Source organism: Trachinotus anak, unplaced genomic scaffold (assembly GCF_046630095.1).
Source record: "Trachinotus anak isolate AG129_WGS33_773 ecotype Australia unplaced genomic scaffold, CSIRO_AGI_Tana_v1 ptg000032l, whole genome shotgun sequence".
In the NCBI taxonomy this organism is placed as follows: Eukaryota; Metazoa; Chordata; class Actinopteri; order Carangiformes; family Carangidae; genus Trachinotus; species Trachinotus anak.
The window spans coordinates 2,855,177-2,879,311 of NW_027273883.1; the positions used below are offsets into that span (position 1 = coordinate 2,855,177).

The following is a 24,135-nucleotide window of genomic DNA, read 5'->3' on the forward strand; positions in this document are numbered from 1 at the left end:
CAATAAATGTGGTTCATCTGCTATTCAAACTGACTTTACAATATCCTTCCTTTGAAATGCACATCATAACATGTCTGATGAATGACAGTGTTTCAGAGCCTCCAGGACTGACAGAATTGACTGTGCCTGGCCCTGACTGATGTGAACTTCCCCCATTAGACACTGTGTGGTGCTCAAGGTTGCCAGTAATGTGAAGTTCATCCACATACTGAAAGCTCCTTTAATACTCAGGTTTCTGATGCCCCCCTCCCCTCTGCAAATCCTAAGGAATTAATCAAATATGTACCTGGATGTAAACTTGTTGAGTCTTTTTAGTTCAAATGCAGAAAACTGGTCTGAGGGGACAGATTCTGTGGTAAAAGACATTAAGTCATTTAGCTTATTTCCTAAAATAACAGACGTGAAAGCAGGATGACGTCTTTATTATTAGGATGGACGACTTTTGAAGAACAAAATGCATACTTTGCAACATTACAAGGTGCTGTGTTAAAGGAATGATTCAACCTTTACATCCTTAACAAGGACCCACATTGCTGGTATATAAATTGTGCGACAAAGGGATTACTGATTTAATTTGAAACTACAGAATTTCAGTCTGTGTTTGAAACAGGATTGCTGGAGTTCTTGTCACAGTCTATGAAGAACTCATTGCAAGCGACAGTCAGTGCAGCAACCAGAACGACAAACTCCTGGAAGTCAACTTCACCATCCTGGTTTTCATCCAGGTCGCTCATGATCTTCTCTACCACCATGGGGTCGTTGCTGGCCTAAAACAGAATCATTGAACCAAAGAGAAATTTGCTTCACAAGATCAAATCCTAATGGGCAACCCCTGAATGTGAAGTTCAGGGGGATTAAGATACAGTATCCAGTCATTATAACCATTCCTAAAAATGCTTAACTTAACTCAACAATGGGCTTCAATCAAGAACAACTAGTACACATAGATCTGTTCTCAAGTAGCATTCAGTTCTCTCATTTTTGAAGAGTATGAATGAGGTTCACGATTTAAATAACTAAAGTAAAACAAAGCAAAATTAAGATGAATTAACATGATGAGATTTTCTGCAAAAAAACGAGATTCAGCAAAGTGAGATGTAAACAATCTGATAACAGTACCAGAAAATAAAAAGCTGTGGAATCAATTAAAATTATTTCCTAATATTAAAAATTAGGTATGTTTTGCTTTTCATCTGATGGATGTGATGGTCATAAATTAAAACTGCCCCCCCCCCCCCCCCCCCCTTTCCTTTTCTTGTCATGAATGTTTTCATTGGTTCATTCATTTATTTCTATACTTTATGACCTGTTGTGGGGGAATAATGACATGTTGTCTACACATATCTAATGTTTTATATAATGGAATATAATTTAAAAGAAATAAAAGAGGGAATGAAGTTCATGCCTGATGAAGTAGAAATGTTGTATTTATAATCACAGAAACTAAATAACAGTGTCGGGAGTATTTTTCTAATACAAGACAACAGAGTTGAGTGGTTTTCCCAATCATCCTCACAAAGGTCATGTTGTTCTGCACCTGCAGTGATGGAATGAAACTGCAAAACAACTTCACTGTCAGGAAGTAAAGCTTTGTGAAATTAATTGGAAAGTGAAACAGCAAATCAATTCCACTGATCAATAAAATTAACGATAGCTTTTTATTACTTGTCTTCTGTCTAGATGTTGGGAGCCAGTAGGAATAATTAGTCATTTTTTCTGATTGGTCAGTGGTCGGGCTGGTTAAAAGTGAGCCAGCTTTGTGATACTAGAAAACCTGAGTTAAGCTCAAAGATAGCTGGCTAACCCACTAATCTCGCTTCACCATAATGGGCCCTGGGTGAGGTGACAGAGGTAGCTGCATTTCTCACTGGAAACTTCTGGGTGGGAACGTCTGACTTCCAAAAAAAATGTGCTTTCAAATCAGCAACTCAGAAAGCAATATGGATGCCTGCATTATCATCTTCGCACTTTGTTGTTGTCTTTATGAAGAACACATTGCAGCCGTTTTCCATTGTTGAACTGGATAGACAGTGTCTTCTATTGGTAGTCTGTGTCACTAATATATCTAGAGAGTAAATATATCACATAGAATAGTAAATGATTTGTATGTAAAATTACTGTCCCTGCTAGTCGTGACGGAGGACGCTGTGATTGTAGTTGCTATGATGTCAAGTTTACGATTCCAGACACGTCATGAAGGCAACATCAGAGCCAGGTGCTGCAGCTTTCCTTAACTTTCCGACTGTAACACCTCCATCCGTAATATTGGATACCTGGCTACCCCCTGATCTCAGAGCTCACTGACAAAGATGTGTGACCAACACATGTTCTATAGAAACTAATGTCTTACTTAGTCTAACTTGCAATAATTAGCAGTTTTGTACTGTAAATGTTTAACAAAATGTTCTGTGATTGATAACAACTTTTATCACCCTTGAAAAGCTGAACAAATTCTTCCCAAAGATAACAGTACATAGACAGCACATAGTATTGTGATAGTACATAGTATTGTAAGTATTATGAAGTCACAGCAAACTTTTGATTGGATGCGAGACGTGGTGGCTCTCAATGTAAAAAATGTCCATTTTCATTGGAAAACATTTGACAGATACTCACTGACAGGAATTCTGAGAGCTCTTCCTTTAACAGGGTCTTCAGCTCTTTTTTGTTCAGCTTGTACTTGTCACCTTCTTTTCCGGAATAGGAATGGAACACCGCAAGGAGGCCGGTCATGGCATCCTGCAGCTGGGAAGTCATTTTTTCAGGCCTGCAATTGGAAGGGAAAAATCAAGAGTAACAATTAAAACACACCATTTTAGTACACACTGGCATTTCAGTAAGTTAGTGGAGGCTGAATGGGCAGGGACAAAACAAAAAGGAGGAAATCATTCAGAAAGGTTGGATCAGAGCAATGCTGATCTGTAAAAAAAAAAAAAAAAAAAAAAGTTATCAGGTTGCCAAAGATGTGACTTTGTAGTGGTGTTGAAGGGCAAAAGGTGAGATGGTTCAATGAAACTTCTATGAACTGGAACACAGCAGATGCAGACTTTCTGCAAAAGTGAACAAAAATTGGAAACAAAATAAGGAAAAGGAAAATACAAGACAAGACATTGTGCAGGATGACACTTGCCCTGAGCTCCATCAGCTCAAAACATTTTTGTTGCTGCACCAGGCTTTCATCTTAATTACGTTTCAGCTTGTAGGGTCATCATCTGTCAAACTACTGACTTCTGTGAGTAGAACTTCTCTTTCTGTAGTTTGCTTCAAGACATCTCAAGCTTAGCTCACCCAGATAGCAAAATAAATCACATGCTTGTTTTCTTCTGGCCCTGTATACACCTGGTTCCACGCCCAGAATCTGGCATGATTGTAAGACACTACTTCCACTTCTGAACCACTTGTAGGAAATACACACAGAAAATCTTCCAGCTGTCAGTGAATGCTGGGCCAGAAGTTTCATGCTCCTTGAGGGTCCCACCTCTGAAAGCCTTTTTTCAAAACCTTGCTCAGCTAATCAAGTTGGACTATTTGATTTCTCTTGCTGCATTTTATTCATTTTGTCTAAATAACTGTACAACTGATCGCACATCTTTGAGTTACAGAAAGGTTCGGTTTGAACTCTCGCTGAGAGTTAGATGAAAAGATTGATACCAGGGTGGGTGCCGCTCTCATGGTATGGTAACTGCCTGAAGGTACAGCTAGTATCCTCTTAGCTTAGCAGACAGACTGAAAATGGGGGGGTGGACAGCAGCTCACTCTGAGCTTCAAAACCGCTCTTCAGAAACCTGTGGGTGATGTCACGGAAGCTAAGCCCATCTTTATCTACAGTCTATGATGTAACATTAATCCCCACAGTTTAGAACGCAAAATGCAATCTAAACTGTGGGCTTGTGGGCCACAGGCTAATGTGCAGGTATTAACTGTTGACCTGAGCTAATGAAGGAAACAGAACTAAAAATATTGATCAGAAAATTCTCTTAACCTCCATTTTAGCTCATATAGGGAGGAGGAGGGTCTCCAGCTTGTCACTGTGGCCTGTTCTCTTGCAGCAATAAACACATCTTCATTGTGTACTGCCATCATAATTATTTCCACATATCGTGAACCATGATGACAATAACCTCAATTAGTAACGAATTAATTTACAAGTTAAATTATTTCACATTCCCTTTCATCATGTGGGAGGACATCAATCATCTGCTGATTGTGATGTGTAAGCGCACCAACATAAACTGAATAAAAGTCTCGTAGAAAGAGCTGAAACGCACACATTTGGATCTTTTTCAATAAGTAAACACTTGTGTGTGTGCATGTGTCAAATATTAATTAACACATTTCTTTAACCAAACTGTGGTGAAACCTGCTGATGTCTGCGCCAAACTCAGCTTGGGACCAAATAAAACACAGGTAGAGGAGGGTCAGGGGAGACAGACTGAGTTAAAACCGTTTAAACATCGAACCTTACACCTGCCTTTCACTACACCAGACACCTGAGAAGCTGCTACAGGGGCCGGGGGGGGGGGGGGGGGGGGGGGGGGGGGGGGGGGTCCATTTCCCCTTCAACCTCCATGAACCAGTGGGGGACAAAGGACAGACCCCCTGCAGGCCAGCTTGCACATCAAGTAGACCTGTAGATTGTGGCTTGCATTATGTAACGTAAACGGCCTGATGCCCTCATGCATTCCTCCTTTACACTGTCTGATGGCTCCTATCTCGCATATTTCATCAGTGTGTGTGTGTGTGTGTGTGTGTGTGTGTGCCCTTTCATTAGCCTCGGTAAATGTTAATGAAGCTAATTAAAAGCCCTCTGAATGTCAAATGCGAAGCTGCTGTGAATTAACCGCGGGCAGGCTGCAGACGCCCTAACGTGAAGACAATAAAATACTTAAACAACAAACACCCACTGAATCAAACTCCCTGTACCTGCGTCCAGCTCACACCTCTGGCTTCAGTCTTCACCAAGCGCACACAGAGACTCACCTGGACGGTGGCGCGGACAGGTGCTGGTGGAGGCGGCTGCAGCTCTCAGCTGTTATCCGGGCTCCTCGCACCTGTGCGCACATATCGGAATGAGACGGGCCCCTCCCCCGGGGCGGCAGCACCACCACCCGCTGACAGCTGAGCCACCATGTAAGGCGAAAGAACGGACGCTGTGCGCCTCCACCTCTGACCAGCATCACCGTATAAAGTCATGGCTCACATGTTAGCAGACAGGGGCCTGTTCAAACCAACAAATCCAAGGTGAACGCCCTATTCTAAGGACTATACATTATAATTGCATATGTATTTTTATATGCTTTGAGGATAGATAGATTGATACTTTTCTCATTCCTTGGGGGAAGCTTCTCATAATGTCACAAATTAGCTCATAGATATATGTGGCATTGTGTTTTTCTCTTTACATGATGGTTCTTATTGTTCATGCCTTTTCAACATCAAAATAACCTCTCTATAAGGCCCATTTAGTGGCTTTTCTGGGGCTTTTGTTGCATCACATGAGCCCCCTTAGCAGATGGACATCAGTTGCTGTGAAAGTGTAGTTATTTAAAATGCCATTTTTTTTTCTGAGCACTTAAAGGACTCTCTATGTCTATGTTGGCTTAAAGGTCCCTATCAGCCACGCCCCAACCCAGCCCACCTGGACCCACTTGCAGGATTTTATTTCTCTGAGTGTTTACCTGAAATCTGATATATTTTTATTAGACAAAAATTGATTTGATTTAATTTGTAACAATGTCTTTCTTCAGGGAAAAACTCCATGGTAGCTTTCAACATACCTCTGATCCCTATGTTCTCCTGCTGTATGCACAAACAGTAGCTCTGAAAAAACCTTGTGTGCAAAACTCCAAATGAAGTTCTTTCAGATGTCTACATATTACAGTGACATTTGCCTGCAGAGCTGTTAACTACTGACAAATCAAACGACAAATAAGCTAAAGCAATTCTTCCCTGTTTCCGCCATAGTTTGTTCTCTGTGTGCTGCCTCTCTCTCCCTTATGCTTGTTAGGTGCTTTCCCGTCACATCATCCGCAATTAAGGGAGTTATTATGCTTCACAGACAGTACAACTTGAGATGCAATACGAATGAAGCGCACGGCAGTCAAATGAAATCCTCTTTTCGCTGAATGCAAACGATCAAGGTTGATTTGCAACAGTATCTCCAGCTGGCACAGTATTCAGGTTGTACGGATATTTGCATGCATCTAGTTAACAATTAAACTTGGGGCACAAAACCAAACCACATTTGATATCACTGCTGCAAAAAAGGTAGTCATGAGATCATTTGCTAAGGCTCAAATTGCTCTCCAGCTTTGCATTAAGGGCACACAAGCGAATATGTACAGTATGTACATGGCAAAATATTGTATGTACACATTCTGACATTCTTGGTGATATGGTGAACTAAATCCTCTGGTGTCAGTACAGAGTTTTAGAAATGTCTGAGTAAATGTTTCTGAATTCAACATTTGAAGACATTATTAACGAAAACCTGAAATGCCCTCAGATCAGAGACTGACTGACTGACTATTCTCTGTTTGACAAAAAGTGAGACCTCAAGATGAAACACTTTCTTTGACTGAACAACCTCTACACAACTGCATGTGAAATCCAGAAAAAGAGCTCTTCGTTTCCCATGGATGGGTGAGATTCATCCAACATAATCATGCATTAAGATACAGGACTAAAACAGTTTTGAATATTGTAACTAGAACAGGAAATACAGAAATTACACACACAATACAGTCTACATCAAAATAAGACATATGTGTCTTTTAACAATAAACTGCAGAATCAGGTATTGTTTAGTGCATTTCACATATGCAGTGGTGAGGGTTTGTGCAGCTTGTTTACTCATCATTCACTCACCCCCAACCTTCTCTCTCGCCCCCTCTCTCTCTCCCTCTCTCTCCCTCCCTTTCTCTCTCTCTCTGTGGAGTAGTAATGACAACATCCATCACAGAATATGAAGTTCATGGGTGTCATCTACAGGACACTTGCAAACTCTGCAAATGGCCACACATGCAAACTTTGCAGACAGACAAGTAAAGATTATTTTTATTTCAATGTTGCTAGCCATCACTGATGCAGTACTGAAAAAAAAAAAAAAAAGAAGCTGATAAAAATGCTGAAGTGTCACCCAGAGAGTTGATCCCTTTTGAGGGGGACCTTCACTGTCAAGAAGACTCTTTTCATGGGTTGTCAGGGTGTCTGTCCATGCCAGGAGTGTCAGGCCTTGATGATGCAGTGGGCCCAATCCCAAAGGTTAACAATCCCTTCTAAGCGTAAGTAGCGCTTGAGCTAAATCTAATGTGGGGTAACCCTCCCTGCCTTGCCTGAACCTCAAGTAGGCACTTAACTGACCAGCCGAGACTTCCCTCTTGTGCCTCTCACTGTCAAGGGTAATGTAATATTCAGTCACCTGAATTCAAATTAACTCATAACAAGTTCCTTCATATCCCGGCCTGTTTTTAAAGGAACCTCAAAGAATGTTTTGCGCTCCTACCATCTATTTGAGACCTCACTGGAGATAACCTCTAGCCATCAGGTGGAGGGAGCTTACCTTAAGGAGGTGTGGAAGATCAAGCTTGGCCAGTGTGTGATGTATTTGAGGTCATCAAAAAGCCACCTATGAATGGTATGGAGTACTAAAATCAAATCCAAAAAGCACACTGTCATCAGGAAAATGGGAAAGAATAAGATTCGTCTTAGATCTTGTCTGCCTTATATACAGGAAACAGAGGAACTAGCTGTCCATTTTATTCACAAACATATTCTTTTATGGTTAAACTTATTGTGGAAAAAAAAGTATGGCTAAAATAAGGAAGAAATGCAGTTTGCACAACCAGATTCTTATTAAGCAAAAGGATACCAACATCTACACTGTTCTCCATTGTTACAGGTGACAACGGACCTGTTACTGTTAGAGAATAGCTTTTTGCATTCATTTTTGCACAACTTCCTCTCACAGCAGAGTCCCTGAGCAAAATACACTTCCTTTTATATGTATAAGAGTATATGAGTACATATAAGAGCAAAAGATCAATTGTAACACGTAGAAGAGTATATGAGTATATATGAAAATAAAATAAAACTTGACTTAATCTTAAGTGACTGATTTTCATTTATAAAAACACACATAACACATTTTTTCATGACAAAATCAGAGTGAAAACAGTGTGCTTCCTTTAAATCATAAACCTCCTCCTTATCTTGCATTACAGTGGAAATTTGAGGCATTAAATTTAGAGATTTAAGGAAGCCTGACTTAATATTACAAGTGTATGTAGCGATTGTTAAAAGAGAGGAATTTCGAAGATCTTTTGAAAGATTGTTTGTCTGCTGGTGATTGAACACATGTTTAGGTCTAATTCTGCTTCATCACGATGGTTAAATGTCTGCAGACATGCCAGGTGAAAGTGTGAAAAAGCAACTGTTTTGGTTCATCTACAGAACTTGATATGTTTCTCAGCAGATGGGACTTGGACTTAAAGTTCATCAGGTAAACACAAGTATATGTCTGCTGGATGAAGAAGCAGACAATTGTTTGAAAACACATTAGCATAATAGCTTCATTTTGTGATATGTCAGGACCCCTTATTGGCCAAACGCTTAAGTTTCAAATAACATTTCTAAGATCCCTATGCCATGGGATTTGTTCACTTGTTTCTACCTGTCATAAAAAATATCAATTGAAAGCAGTGACTAAGACAAACAGCACAATCAGTCCAAGTTAAGACAGACATTAGGCAGCAATCAAATCAGGTATTATCTCACCATGCTTGTAATAGTTTAATACAGGAACAGTCCACTTGAAACATTAGAGGGCCTTCAGAGAACCACTTCAAGATTATGAGTTAATTAGCAAACACTCAAAAAGCTCATACAAAGTCCTGGGGTATTACAAATCCCTATTTTCTTTCTTTGCTATCACTTATGTGCTTAACTTTTCTATCACTAAGCATTGCCTGTATTCAGGAGCCTGCATAGATTGGTGAATTCAATGATCTACCAAGATTCACTAGAGATTTTGACTATTATGTTCCCAGGCAGGTTTGCAGTTGGGCCAATCTCTCTAGAAAAAAATGTATTCCAATTGAGTATTGGTATTATGTTGCCTACGTGGCCTTTGACTCGGCTCTGAGACATCAGAGTTGGAACATCCATGATCTCATACCTCTGTGGGCCAAGAATGTAACAGAGCACTGTCCCCTCACAATGTGGCACCTGTCACCACATCGTCCTGGCATCTAGCTTGTTATCCAGAGTGCAACATGGGAGATCTCATTTGAGCCATGAGTATGTGGCCTTTCAGCACCTGTCAGCGGGGCACCCACCTGGAGAAGCTCAGAGGGAAAGTGGAGCGGTAGGCATCAGCTTGGCCCTCAGGGATAACATGACAGAATGCCAAGGGCAGGTAGGGATCATGTTATTGTCTGTTATCTTAATATGATGTTGCCTTTTGCTCCCAGCGTGGCATAACCCAAACACAAAAGGTTGTTTGAGTTCAGGCCTTCACTTAGACAATACTGGAGAAAAGTACATTATCATATAATCTTTATTTTTTAACCTTTTGGTCAAAATGCCATCACAGGTATTTGTCTCTGATTTGACAGCTCATCATTATTCCTATTAATAAGCTTTATTTCTGCTTCTTGGTTCACATTATCTTTTGCTACTTCTGGTCCCCTATTCTCATTGGGGAGCCCAATCACAGAAACGCCACCCTCAGATGAAGTCCTGCTCTTGACACTGTGAGTCCTATTTCGGGTCACTGTCGGTTTGCCTAGGACACTCCTCAGCTGTTCCCAGAAAAACGCCTGCTGGTTGACCTGCTGGGGCCACTCCAGGTATGTCTTAGTACTCAGCATCTTCTTAAGCTTGCAGTACTTGCTGGGCAGGGAGCGGGGATCAATGGGCTCCTTCACCACTAGGATGACATCACTGAAGGTCTTTCCCATTGATCTCTGCTGAGCAAAGTACAGCTCATAGTTGCACCACTCACTGTTAACAAAGTGCCGGGAGAGGACAAATATTACCTGAGGATGGAAAAAAAACAGATTAAAAAAGAAAGGAAATGAAAACTGCACTGTGATATTAATAATTGTGCTAGTTATGGTGATGCTCTCTCCAAAAGCAAGCCATAGATGTTAAGGAAGTGGTGTGGTAGAGGTGCTGAAGGAAGCTATTATGTTCTGCATTGCAACCCTTATTGTAAACACTAAAAACTCTCAAAAACATTCTGAACCTACTGTACTTGACTGCACTAATTAGATGGTTAGCCTGTGATCAAGCTCTTTCTCTCCAACTATCTTGGATACCCATGCTGGGTTGGAGTAATGACCACCACAAAAGCTGACTACAGCCAATGGTGATGGACAAACCTCAGAAATATGGTTGAAGGTCAGCATCAACTGCACAGCCAGTTTTTGGTGCCCCTTGAGTGTATATCATTGTTCACTTGCCTCTTCAGTCCTTCGAGAATCAATATCACAAAAATTGTCAACTTTCCAGGAAGGTTTTCAGAGTACTGAATCAGTGGAAACTTCCCTCAGGGGAAGTGCTGAGGGGAAGTTAATAAGGGTTTACCAAAACACAACTAAACCACAAGCTAAACCCAGACATGGCCCAATCCTTAAACATTTGTAACATTGAGCACAGGATGTTGCCATTGCTAACCCCAGCTCAGCTGAGACATCAATTTATCGAAAACATAGTTCCTCAAAACCTGTCTGTCAAAACTAACTGATAGGTTTCACAATGAGTATTGCCACTGAAATATCATTTTGAAATAATTTGCAATAATACTACATATATATATATATATATATATATATATATATATATATATATATATATATATATATATGGTCATAATACTCTATGAGTAATGCTTTTTTCTGACATGTATAAGACACAAAAGTACATTTTGGTACATTTTGGTACCTTTCGACTGCTTTCAATATTCTCAATGATGTTATCAATGATCCACTTTCCCGGCATGAAGTCCCTCTCATGAATGCACAGACGATAGGGGTTTCTATTCTTCTCCAAACAGGGCAAGAGTTGGTCCCTCACCCAGTCTGCATCAGAGTGGCTGTAGGATATGAAAGCGTGATAGGTAAAAGTCCCTAATTCCCCTGCTGCTTTTTCCTTGTGGGCTCTGTATTTGGCCCGAATGATCTGATATGTGGCTTTAGTGTACCATGGGAGGTCAAAAATATAGCAGATCAGCATCAAAATCAAGATCACTGCCGCAGTGGTTGCGACACAGATGATGATAACTAGTCTGACATCACAGGCCACTTGAGCTGGGAAGTATCTGGATATGGCTGTGTTGAGGAAGGCCTCTGGGTGGAAGCACCTGTAGTTCCAAGGCCAGTCTGTGAGGTTAACCTTTTCTTGGTAAATTGTGTCCTGGACGAAAGCATGAAGCTCACAAGTGCAATGGTAAGGATTATTCCCTGCCCTCAGGCGAGATAGCTGAGGCATGTGCTGGAAGGATGCCTTGCTAATCAGGCCAAACGAATTCCCATCCAAAGCTAGTGACTGCAGGGATGGACTCTCCCACTTAGATGGGATGAACTTGATTTTATTACCACTTAAGAGAAGGTCTTTCAGGTTGGTTGCTTTCTCAAAGTATATCATGTCCAGCTTGTCCAGGTCACAGTGGGACAAATCCAAATAGTGCACTGTGGTGGGCAGACAACGGAGGGCCTCACTCACAAACTGATTGTGGTGAGCGATAAGCTTAGTAATATTTTGCTGCCAAACACAGTCACGACTGTTTTCAGCAGATCCAAGTTTGTTGTTGCTAACATCCAACACCTGCAGCCTCTGGAACTCCCTTGTTAGTGATGACAAGACTTTTAAGCTAGTCAGTTCATTGTCGCTCAAGTTGAATTTATAAAGATTTGGCATGGTTCCCTTGTAATTGCACCGCTGGTTGAAGATGAACTCATTCTGTAGTCGATTATTGGAGACATCCATAAGCTCCACACCTTCCATTTCAACCCAAGCATCGCAAGGCGCAGAGTTGAAATACATATACTGAATAGACAGTTTCTTGATTTTCTTTAACCAGGTGAAACGCCAGTCAAATCGCAGCACATCAGGATTGCTGATGTACCTAGAAGGAACAGAGATTGTTAGAGCTCTGTCTGCACATTTTTTTTTTCTTTTTACATTCACTCATTTGGCAGACGTTTTTATCCAAAGTGACTTACAAGTGAAGGACAAAGTGTAAATGAAAAGCAAATACTCAATCCCCCAAGGATCTTTTTGAGCTTTTTGTGATTATTGAAAATCACAAAATTAATTGTATCACATAGCCTCGCCATCCATTTCTAGTTTTCTGTGAGTAAACTGTATTTTAGGTTGGTTGTGATGATTTGGGCTGCTTTTTGGACCAGTTGGGCCAGTTTCACACATGTACAATATATTCCAATAATATAGTTAAACAGTATAAATTTAAACTTGTAATGCAGAAGCTTATATTCTATAAACAACACTAGAATTAATAGCAAAACTTTGTGTAAGCTGCATTCTGAGATATCATGTGGCACATGATGCTCCCAAATAGAAAGACACTCACCAAAGATCCAACTTCTCTAGTGCCAGGTCTGTGATACTGGAACCTGCTCCACTGTCAACAAATGTGGGTGAACGGGCAAAGTCTATGTACTGAAGCGTCAACCTTTTGATAGGGGCGACTTGTAAGTTCATTAAAGCCATCCTCATGAGATTCTCATTGAATTTCCCTCTGTGAAAGATAAGCTGATGGGCTGTAATGTCTTTTAAACCCTGGAAAATGTCTTCCTCTCCATTGTAGTACATGAACTCAAAGAGATTGCGGAACTGGATGGCGGTGAATGTCTTGTTGGCGAGGTCACGTATCATGTGAGGGAGAGCATTAGGCTGTTGATCTATGGCCATATCAAAGCCCATCTGCTTTGTCTGGATGACTTCTAAACTTCCAGGCTCATAGTAGCTTAGCTTGGAGGAGCATTTGATTGCAAAACCTTCCAACGTAATGTTCTTCAGGGGTTGAAAATCTACTTTTTTTAGACCCATCACCAGAGGGCCACCCATAGACAGAACCTGGAGTTTGGCAAATTTGGAGAAGCTATCAGCCAAAGTGGCATGTTTGTAAAGGTTATTGGACATGAAGAGCCGTTTTAGATTCGGGAGAGGTGTCATTGCTCTGGCAGGAATTTCCTGCAGGGAGTTATTGAAGATGTCAAGATGCTCCAGTAGTGGGTTGTTTTTAAAGGCACCATTGTCAATGTGTGAAATGTTATTGTATGCCAGCTTAAGGATGCGAAGCTGAGGGAGGCGGACAAAGTCATCAGCATGGACAGCTTGAAGTTTATTGTAGGAGAGATCTACATTCTGAAGTGTGGATGGAAACTGTCTCCAGGGGACACTGTTGAGCTGTCTTCCCAGACAGTCTGCAGAGTGGTCAGAGTTGTAGATGCGGCAGGGTGCTTCCTCCGTGTTAGTCGTGGGGGGTGAAGATGGAGTTGGGGATGTGAGTGCTCCAAGAAGGAAAGCACTAAAACTGACCAATTTCCAAATCATTGTGACAGACCTGTAGAAGAACAAGAAGACTTTAAGCCTTTTCTTTATATTCTAGTGAAAAAATTCCATTGTATTTTGGCATATAATTTTGATTTCAAGAAACTCTACTTTCCCCTCAGTATATTTCATAAAAAAAACACCGTATTAGTATAAGTTAAATATGTATCTGAATAAAAATACTCCACTTTTACTCCAATAGATAAATATAGACTAAGCCTTTATTCAACACAAAATAAAGTGTCAACAAGTTTTTTTGTTTTGTTTTTACTGTGTTCCCTTTACCTCAGCTGATCTGCAAGCATCAAAATTCCCAAAAATAGAGAAACACATGTGTCATGTGGCCACAAAGAGCAATACTTTTACTTTGGCTGCTTTACGTTTACTCATGAGCAATAATTTAATGATGTTATAGTGGCAATATATATATATATAAATAATAAATGATACACACACACACACATACTCAGATACACAAGCATACACACAGTCACCCTCTCTCTTTTCATCTCTGTGAACCACAATCAGCATATTGCTATCAAGAGATGGTGCAATATCTTGATCTACGCTGTCATTGCATCAAATGAAAGTTACGGTCTGCAGAACGAGGAGGAGGATGGGCAGCTCTTTAAATTGCAACATGTGGAGAAAAATTACATTCTGACGCACAGCAGAATATTGGGAATTAAGTCGCATCTAATTCCTGTAAGATGCAGACAAAAGACCCCAAAAATAAAGACAACAGATGAATCAAGATGTGCGACTCATGATGTGATAGAGGAAAGAAGGAAATCTTAAACTCAGCTTCTACAAGGTTTTTGATCAATTTTCCATAATTTCCCTTTAACTCATAAATATGCCCTTGTAGAATAAACTGACCTTGCAAGAGACTACACACTCTGTAGTCATCAAGTATTCTCATGCAGCGAATATGCAGTGAAAAAGACATCAGGCTCATCCATATAAAACAGACATTTTCATTAGTCTCCCACCGTACAACAGCATCATACACTGCACACTTCACTACACTTACCCTCTTAAGACTAGTTTCCTGCTTAAGGCTGCTAAAGCAGACTCTTTCAAATCCCCTCTCCTCAGCCTTTATTAATATTGCTGGTCCAAGGCCACACACTCACAACACACTCGCACAGAGGAACAGTCAAGCTTTATAACCCCCATTAAACAAACAGTGTTAGTTTTATCTAGTCCAGAAGTGACGTGACTTGAATAAACATTTTTGTCTGTGCGGATGTGGGTACTAGAAATGCATTGTTTCCCTGTTTATTTTAGGTTATTATAGGTCATTATCCAGGATTAGCGTGCAGCCTGTTAATCTGTGACCACTTAGACAGCCACCAGGAAGTGTGTCATCCTGTAAAGTGGACGACAATACATTTAAGTTTGTTTCCGAATGACAACAAATGAAACTGACTTTGCAGCACTTGCAAAAACACTGAGGTTGATGGGAAGGTGGTCAATGTTGTTTTTAGCTCTTCCAGTCACGTTGCGATGGATTGTGAAGTTAAATGCCACGTCTCCTCCTCTTCCTCCTCCTCCTGGTCCTCCTCCTCCTCCTCCAGGAACAGGTGTTCATTTGATAAAATCATTCCTCCTGCCTCTCAGGTCAACAGTCATCTGAGTGAGTCATTGTCCACTGGGTTTTTTTCTTTCCAGATAAATACAAGGCAGTAAATGAAAGACAATATTCTTTAGATGAATTAATGGCATCCTGCGTTTACTGTGTGACCCCCACATCTTCCTTCCTTGTCATATAACATGTAACATTGTTTGTGCCATGGTGCTGCTTCACTGAGCAAACCAGAAACACTCCTTGGCTATCTAATCTGGTCAACAGAGGACAGCTGTGCCTGGAAATTGACACTAGATTAGATGAACATCAATAATATTGACTTAGTGAAACTCCTCAGATGATAGGGGCTGCTGTAAAATGATGTTGTGTTATCACCTGGCAATAACAAAGCTTTGGGAATCCATAAAATTTTCTTTGAAAATGCAGTCACCTGTGCGAGATCATTGTCACAGACACTTTTTAAGTCTTGAAAAAACAAGTCTGAAGTCTTCAAGAGCAAATCAAAGTCTTTTAGACTTTCTCTGAACATAATGACACTGTACCTAAACATTTTTGTTACAAACAGTTGTCACCGGGGTTGTGGGTTATTGATCTAATAAAAATGTCACAAAGCAGCTTCAAAATTTGACTCAAGATTTAAGTCCTTAGAGCTCTGACTGACTGATGTTCTGGCTTTAGTTAGGGTCAAACCATTGAGTTTTTGTCACAAGCACAACAAAGCAGCTCGGCATGACTCAAGTTGAAAAAACCTGCAAATGTCTAGAGTTTTGAGTTCACGACTTCTGTCTGGTTTGACATTAACTCGCCTGGCAGTGGTTTCTGTGTCAGGATCTGTTGTAGAGAATTTGGAGGTCGAGTCATTTATGTGCTGTTTACACACATGAAAACCTTCCTGCTCTGTGGGGAGCAGCCTTATCTGTGAAAGGAATGTAACACAAATATGTTGGGAATGCTGCAGGCTGTTCTCTGTTTCATCTGTGAGTGTTATTCTCCCTGACTTCAGAGGTGCAGTTGCAATCTTTTTACTGTCAACACAAATTTAAGTTTTTAATAGGTTTTAACAGGTTGAACAATCTAAAACACACACACATACAGGTCATTGTGCATACATACAAAACATATGGCCTATTTCCCAGTCAATATTTTTCAAGTGCAGGTTAGCTCACAGCCAGGTTCATATGGTATGAGCTAGAAAGGCAACTGGGACCCCCCACCCCACCCAGGAGTATGTGACAAGGACTAATATTTATTTTCTCCACAACTAAGAGATAGCTTCAAATACTGTCATGTTTGAAATTTATAGACAGACAACTCCCCAACATTAATGACATTGTTTATCTTGGGATGCAAGGTAAGAATGCAAACTGACACTTAATCCAGTCAGTCCTGTGGTGAGAGCGAGTAACCCAGATAACTAGAAATGTTTCAGTGAGGCAGCAGGTCTATTATTTTACCGGTGAAACACAAACCACAAAAAGTGGCAGGTTTCTGCTCTGGTGGCAGGAAGCTCTGAAGTCTCCTCCAAAGATATTTGTTTTTTCTCCAACTAATCAAACGGTGTTGTGAAAGAACATTCTTAAATCTCTCAACCAAAATCATTAGCAAGCCGATCCCTGGAGCAATTTGGTCTTTGTAAACAGTTGTGTTGGGAATTAAGCAAATGTAATGCATGAATGCTGTTAGAAATGGGATTTCTACCTCTTGCATGATTGGTACATAGAAAAAAAATCATGTTTAGCTGCAGCGTACACAGCAGCACTGTCAAACAAGACAAGCTAGGACAATGCATTAAACAGTAAAAACAAACACAACGCAAACTTCCTTAATGTTGCCCCCTTGCTTGAGGGATTACATATCCCATCTTGCCTGGGAAAACCGCAGGATCCCCCAGGAGGAGCTGGAAAGTGTTGCTGGGAAGAAGGACGTATGGAATACCCTTGGGGGTAATGTGAATGCACAAACTGCATAAAAGTCATGAGCCCAGTCTTCACTGGATCAGGACTAGTAGCAACTTTGGCAACACTTTATAACTACATTACCCAAGAACCTGAAGATGCACAGAAGCATCTCTGCAGACCTATGCAGAGGAACGTTATGTCATGGGCAACCACTGGTCGCAGAGGAGACACATTGTCCAAACCTGCACATCAAGTAAGCTGACTGGCTGATTCAACACCCAGGTTCCAAATGAGAGATAAAAACAAACGCACTACATATATGTAAAAAAGAACTCAGCAATGCCTGTGCATGCTTGTCTGTGTGCATCCGGGAGAATATAATGCATCAAATACATTAAGCTAACAAACTAAAGCTGATGGTGAGGGAGGGACACAGTTGAGGATGACTGTTCAGCGAGGTGTGACTAAAAGAGTACTCCACATGTCCATTAGAGCCCCCAACACCTGGAAACACACTTTATTATGTACAATTGGCGCAGTTCCCCTTTAAAGGAGGTTTTTGTAATTTTAACTATTGCTACAGAGCCAATGTTAGCATTGACAGCTGTTTACTTACCAGTCTAGAAGAAATGCAAGTTCAGCATCAACTTCTGTCTCCAGCGGTGGAAACGCTCCTGTTATGGTCCTATTTCTATCCCTTCTTTTCATCTACTGAAGTTAGCGTGCCAACCAGCAGGCCCCCGTGTGGCTGGACTGTCTCATCACTTTTTGATGCTGAGCCCTGCCCTGAAGAAGCAACGCTGCTCAGAGGACGTATTCTAACCTTTTGTCTTGTGAAGGTAACTGTGGCTGAAGCTCTTAGCAAGGCTGGTATGTAAACACCTGTTAACGCTCATGATGGTGATGTAGCAATAGCAAACCTTACAAACAGCTCCTTGGAGTACAACCTCTTTTAAGTTAAAGTTGGCAAGAAACTCAGCTCACCCTGAGTTTCCTAAAATGTTTTTTTTTTTTCAATTTTGTCTCTAATTAATTTTTTCCAACGAGAAATTACACAAATGCAAATATTTAGTACTGATTTTGAAATACTGGATTTTGGAACTTCTCAATAGCACATAAACTTAAATCCTCTAATAGGTCTGGATATAAAAGCACGTAATCTCAGCCATATCTGCCCAGAACTAATTGCGACATCTGGCTAAAATACAGAGGCGATGTCATGCTCTACAGCTGGTACTGTGTGCTCCAATGCAATGTACATATTGTACTCTAGGCTCCATAGTGTGATGTGGTAGCTGTGCAATAAATTAGCACCCAGGCTGTCACAGAAACAATAACTGGCTCTATCACTGATTAAACTATGATATCTCTCTGTTATGCCAGGAATGGCGTCACCCTGTGAGCTCAAAGCTCTATTACTGTGTCTGATATTTACCCAGCAGTCAATAGATGGTGGCAAACAGCTCTTTCATTGACATGCGTTGGCAGCACAATGCCCACTGCCCTTGTACAACACATTAATCTGGTATCAGAGGTTTTTTTCACTGATGTGCATTTGTTACTTTGATGACGCTTTGTGTTTATGTGCCACGCACAAACACAGCTGCCCGAGCGTGAGCTGTGAACATTCTGCTCTGAGGTCAACACGTTCACCCAACATGCTGCTGTTATTTATGTTGTATATCAAATGTTCTTATTTACAGTACGAATGCCTTATAGAGGCGTCAGGTTTGGACAAATAAAGCCAAAACTACCTGTATGGGTGATAATACTATAAAAACAAGATTAAAACTGCATTGTGCTGTCTTGTAATTGCAAATGTGTCAATGTAAATCACTAATTGTGGTTGCAAAAGTGAGGAGGAGAGAATAACTTTGACTGTTGACATGGCAGGAGATCATTTTTCAAAAAGGAAGTTACAAAATCGACATGAAGTGCGACATGAAAACATTTTTTTCCCATCTGCATCCTCCCACTAACCCAAATAGAAGCAATGTAAGTAAGAGCAACAGTATTTCAACTAAATTAACCTTTTTGCTTATTTTATTTTATCGTAGCAGGAAAAGCAAAGGTCTGATATAAAACTAAACACAACTCCAATCAGAATTTGTTATTAGTTATCCGTATTTGGTTAGACAGTATGTTTTTATAGCCCACTGCTTCATGGAGTTGACAAGGTGAAAATTTGTCTAAGGTGTTATTATGGCAATAAACAAAAGATCTTTCTCATTAGGGATATTTGACCTGTTGGCAACATAACGTCCTTAAAATTCAGTTTTGGTTGCAGTCCCAGGGCTCTCGTTTTGCACATGCTTGTTCACTGATGCGGTTCATTATGGACCAGAGCCATCGTTAATGTTATTAGTTCCACCTGGGCTTTTCCTGCTGTGACAGGTCTGATGTGAGAAAGGTTTATTACATGGGACACATGAGGAATCTTTCATTTATCTTCAGCTGACTGTTTTTGTTTAAATTGTTCATAGGAATTTGTTAAAATATACTTACGAAAGCAGTTTCAGGTTTGGGAAAAAAAACAAGAGGGGGGTCTTAAGGAGCCACAATAACCGTATTGCTGAGCCTTCAAAATAAAAGGAAGGTTGAGGTGTTCTGTCTCATCTCAAATTAAAGTCTATTTCACATAAATTTAAATATTTCCCACTGTGGCCATCAAAAGGGAACAAACACCCAGCACAGAACAATATGTGCTGTGTTAGTGTGATTTGACTCCACCTATAGTGGTAACCCACTGTGACATCACCCAATGGTTTGTGAACTGCAATTTTGAAGCCTCATGTTTGTAATTCTGGTCAATCAATAAATAATCAATGAATGAGTAAATACCAGGACAATGGGGCCAAGGGTCTACATTTTTACCTGTAGAAAATTGGCCTGTAGCTCATCTGTGCAGCAGCTTATTATGATGCATAGGCAATAAAATGTGAAACATAGAACTCAAGTGGCCATAGTGATTATTACAGTAGCAGAGGAGGAAGTTAAGTGACGCAGAAATGCACAAATAGCCTGGAGAAACGTGTTCAAACTGTTTCAGTTATTATACAATAAACATTAACTAGACTAACAGATTATTAACAAGACTAGTTCTGGAGAGGTGGTGGGAAGGCTATACTGCTAGGGGACAGAGGTTACCCAACCACCACCTGTGCCAGTGACACTGCAAATAAAAATAAATCCAGTACATGTACAATAAGTGAGAGTGTTTTTCAGTCCTGCCCACACTTCCAGAAGCTGTGATATAAAAAGGTTGAAAAGCTGCGTTTAGACAGTTCAACAGGCAGTTTGAAATAACCAAAATGCCAACATAAATAGAAGCAGTAAAGAACTGAGATAAAAAACACAGTGCAAAATTACACAGTAAGGCCTAAGAGGGCGAAAACAGCAGCAGGGATCCAGTGACTTCAGAATACCAATGAATCCACAGCAGCCTCGGTTACACGTGCAGTGTTGCAGAGGATAACTCTACAGACATCATCAGCCAGGCAGCACTGACACCAGCAGCTGCGCAAAGACGAACTGATTAACCACTGGAGCTCCACAGGTGCCAGCAATGAAGTCAGCCGATTGCCTGAGGAGATGGCTGTCTGAGAGGATGAGCCTGGTGTTAGTTTCTGTTTTTATTATCATCAACAAATCCTGTTAAAAGACCATGACCTACACTGACTTGGGCCTACTTATAAGTAAAAAGCCTGAAATGTGCCTCAGGGCCCAGAGCTCTGATGTCATCCAAAACCATGAGCCATGCTAACTGTAAAGAACAAATGTAGGCTACCACCCACTGATGTTATTAATTTAAAGATGTAAACAGCCTAGCTATTGCACAACAGTGATATTCTATGACAGATTTATTGTTCTCTTGCAGAGCTACATCAGGCTTTAGATATTTTGTTCATTTTTGGTTTTGGACTCGATCAGCAGTGAGAGTTTGAGTTGTCCCTGTGGAGGAACAGTGGAGGACTAGCAGTTTTGGAGAGATGTTTGTTGGAAGTTTTGGCTTTTTTGTTTTTTCACTCCTCCTCTGCAGAAGTGTAACAAAACTACTAATCCTGATTATTTGAGGCGGCGTGAGACAAACAATATGAACCATTACCATATATTCTGGTCCTGCCTTGTTTTGATCACTTACTGTCCGTACATACCAGACCACTTCAGAACAAGATTTAATGCTGTCTGTACCTGTGCAATATCTCACAAGTGATAAACCAAAGATGAAACTCTTATGGCCATTCTGCTAGTGGCATGCAAAAAAAATAATAAAATACATAACTCATGATCATAGGCTACATATAAAACTGACAGGAGTGCATTAAGACAAATTTACAAATATCTGGTCAAGGGCTGAGTTCACTGACACGAAGACAAAAACATACTAATTACTGTTCCTTACATCTGTTTTTGTGTAAGCCTGTTGAGTAAAAGCAATGGATGCTGAAGAAATAATGGAAGGAACTTGATTTCTTCTCTTGTTCGTTTGTTCTTCTTTTATCTTGTCTCTGAACTCCTTGCCTGATGATGATTTCATGATTTCATTTTCACTATTCATCATTATTATTATTTTTCTTAATATCTATGTTATTGTTAAAAGCAGGTCTGAGATGTGTAACACACTATTGTCAGAGAAAATTATTAAAACTTCTATGTGAAAACTAAGATTTGTGTATGTTTCTTTTCTTTGTTTTCTATTTTAAAAAGGTATTTATGTATGTATCTTCATTGGGAATATCATTGTAAAATCAGGGTTAAAATCAGGGTGTAGAATATATGCCATTCTTAATCAAAAACCAAACCATCTGCTCTGGGCTAACATGCTCACAATGACAAAGATTACTGGCCGATATTTAGCAGGTTTAATAAGATTACCTGATGGTGGTGGGAATGTCATTAGTTTTATAGGTATTTGGTCACAAACAAAGATATTAGACTAATTGAAGTTTTTTGACTTTTCGCGGATGGTCTCCATCAAAGTGATTACAATTCATCCTCCAGGGAACATGAATGTCTGTTTCCTGGAGTTTCATCAAATATTTGTTGAGATATTTCAGTCTAGACCAAAGTGGTGGACTGACAACTGAACGGTTGACTGGAAACACATTTATCTCTGACTACTTAGTGCTGTTGTCTTATTTTTACTATGACAGATTTTCAGGCTCGGTGACTAATGATGACTGGTGAATCAGCCTTTAATCAGAGTCAGTTGGGTCCAAAAGTCTGAGACCACTGTATCTGTTCATACAGTGCCAGTGCTGTATCACAACCATATCCAAAATCTTCATCACTTATCTTCATGTACAGAAGTATAATTAATGTGTGATAATCCACTACAGCTTGTCCTAAAGGTTATACTCATTCAACAGATTTAAACTGCAAAAACAAATTGAGATTCATTTGTACATTAAGAGTCAAAAAAACAAGTTTGAAACAGATATAGGAGAAAAAAATCTTTCAACTCACCCAGAGATGTTTGTTCAGACTCGGCTTCTCTTCCTCAGTCTGACTTTTCACAACAACGTTTTAACCTGTGCTGCGTGTGAGATGCTCAGTCGCAAGTGACTCAACACTGGATGAGATAGCCTGTGGCAACCCTGTCAGCTTGCTTATTTCTCTCTCTCTCTCTCTCTCTCTCTCTCTCTCTCTCTCTCTCTCTCTCTCTCTCTCTCTCTCTCTCTCTCTGCCTCTTTCACCCTCTCACTCTATTGCTCAGGAATGTAGAAAATGTCAGTGGAAGATTTTACTTTCAGAAGCACCACATGCAGTTTAAATTAAGACTTTGTTGACTTACCTCGAAAACAGCTTCTGGGTAAGCATAAGAGGAAAACTGTTACAACATTCATTGATGTTTTTTTCTTCGACAGTATTGGGGCCATTTTTCCAGCCGTGCAAATAGATCTCATTTTATTTGTCCAGGTTTTGAGACAGTGATTTTAGCCTCTGACCTCAAAAAATGGAAAGAATGAATGGAATTTAATTTGTGTGGCACAAAATATAAACAAACAGCATTTAAAAAATGCAACAACATGATATCTCACAGGTACAAATAAATAGATTTATAGATGGAGGAAAATAGCTGTGGATGAAAAAAAAACAGAGAGAGGAAAATAACAGAAATAATGGTCATAATATCTCGCTGCTGCCAACTTTATTGATTGTTACAACTGAGAACAACAGGTGTCCACCTCACATCTCTAAACAGGGTTTGGGGATGTGCTGAACACTGAAGAGTTGGCTGCTGTTCTCCACATGATCTTACTGTAGAAACTCGGAGTCTCTTGGAACAGCTCAACAGTATGTAGAAGGTCAGTTACTGTTTAAACCCTGTGTTGTACCTAAAAAAATGAATGACATGCTGAGGCAAAGAAGCACCTCTGACAAAAAGTTAGTCTGAACAGAGAAGAGAGACAAGTAAGAATGTGCCCTGAGCATTTGTCTTTACAGCAGCCAGCTACGAGTCTGTTTGATAAAACTGGTCACTGGTCTCATACTAATGGGCTGGATTGGGTCTAGCAATGTGTTGAAATTTGTTTTAAAGGTCCCATATTGTATAAGTGAGATATCGATGTGTTTCTGACTATAAAGCAGGTCTAGGTTTTATATTAATACTGTGAAAGTATCAAAGCCTCAGTCCACAGAGAAATGCACACAGCCTATATTCAGAAACTGAGCCTTAAAACCAGCTGTCAGGACTTCTGGAACTTTGTGATGTCACAACAAAACAGTCATCACCCTCTTCATGGCCCAAGCCCAAGCCCACCAAGACCCACCATCCAACCTTGCAGGATTTGGTTTCTCTGAGTGTTTACCTGAAATCTGCTATTTTTTTTATTCGCTCACTCAGAAAACAGTCAGAAGAGAGGCTCAGATCCTCTCTTCTGATTGGCTCACTGACCTGTTGTTTCTACAGCTCCAGAGAGGAGCCAGAGAGAAGAAACATAAAACTACATTGAAATAGTTTTTGGTACTTAAAACCACAAACATATCTTCTTATGGATATCAACACTTCAAATAAAACACAGGAGAAGTGTAAAACATGGGATCTTTAACCTGAGTGTCCATGTGTCT

General features: G+C 40.3%; 2 protein-coding genes across 6 annotated transcripts; both read right to left on the minus strand.

The window, feature by feature from the left end:
* Positions 1-406: 406 nt before the first annotated feature.
* s100a1 (S100 calcium binding protein A1) lies at positions 407-5,166 on the minus strand. Of its 2 annotated transcripts, none has more exons than XM_071470497.1 (3): positions 4,981-5,166; positions 2,617-2,767; positions 407-767 (listed from the first exon to the last, which is right to left on the minus strand). In XM_071470497.1, exons 1-3 carry the CDS (start codon positions 5,061-5,063, stop codon positions 591-593), a joined length of 411 nt encoding a protein of 136 aa, XP_071326598.1. In that variant the 5' UTR covers positions 5,064-5,166; the 3' UTR covers positions 407-590. The 2 variants fall into 2 exon arrangements, with proteins under 2 accessions (XP_071326598.1, XP_071326600.1); XM_071470499.1 differs by having other exon boundaries at positions 4,924-5,056.
* Positions 5,167-6,972: 1,806 nt separating this feature from the next.
* On the minus strand, positions 6,973-22,673 carry tlr18 (toll-like receptor 18). 4 transcript variants are annotated; one of them, XM_071469107.1, is made up of 4 exons: positions 17,681-20,510; positions 12,593-13,588; positions 10,945-12,127; positions 6,973-10,037 (listed from the first exon to the last, which is right to left on the minus strand). In XM_071469107.1, the coding sequence occupies exons 1-4, from the start codon at positions 17,770-17,772 to the stop codon at positions 9,576-9,578; spliced, it is 2,733 nt and encodes a 910-aa protein (XP_071325208.1). In that variant the 5' UTR covers positions 17,773-20,510; the 3' UTR covers positions 6,973-9,575. The 4 variants fall into 4 exon arrangements, with proteins under 4 accessions (XP_071325208.1, XP_071325209.1, XP_071325210.1 ...); XM_071469108.1 differs by lacking the exon at positions 17,681-20,510 and adding an exon at positions 22,531-22,673 and having other exon boundaries at positions 6,974-10,037; XM_071469109.1 differs by having other exon boundaries at positions 6,974-10,037; positions 19,570-20,510.
* Positions 22,674-24,135: the final 1,462 nt, after the last annotated feature.

Bases quoted from the DNA above. Each gene is read 5' to 3' on its own strand.
- tlr18 (XM_071469107.1), bottom strand. From the start codon at position 17,772: ATGAAAAGAAGGGATAGAAATAGGACCATAACAGGAGCGTTTCCACCG. The intron at 13,589-17,680 runs GTAAGTAAACAG...GTTCTTCTACAG, and splicing joins CTTGCATTTCTTCTAGACTG to GTCTGTCACAATGATTTGGA. The intron at 12,128-12,592 runs GTGAGTGTCTTT...TGTTCCTTCTAG, and splicing joins CTAGAGAAGTTGGATCTTTG to GTACATCAGCAATCCTGATG.
- s100a1 (XM_071470497.1), bottom strand. From the start codon at position 5,063: ATGTGCGCACAGGTGCGAGGAGCCCGGATAACAGCTGAGAGCTGCAGC. The intron at 2,768-4,980 runs GTGAGTCTCTGT...TTCCAATTGCAG, and splicing joins CTGTCCGCGCCACCGTCCAG to GCCTGAAAAAATGACTTCCC. The intron at 768-2,616 runs GTGAGTATCTGT...ATTCTGTTTTAG, and splicing joins AGCTCTCAGAATTCCTGTCA to GCCAGCAACGACCCCATGGT.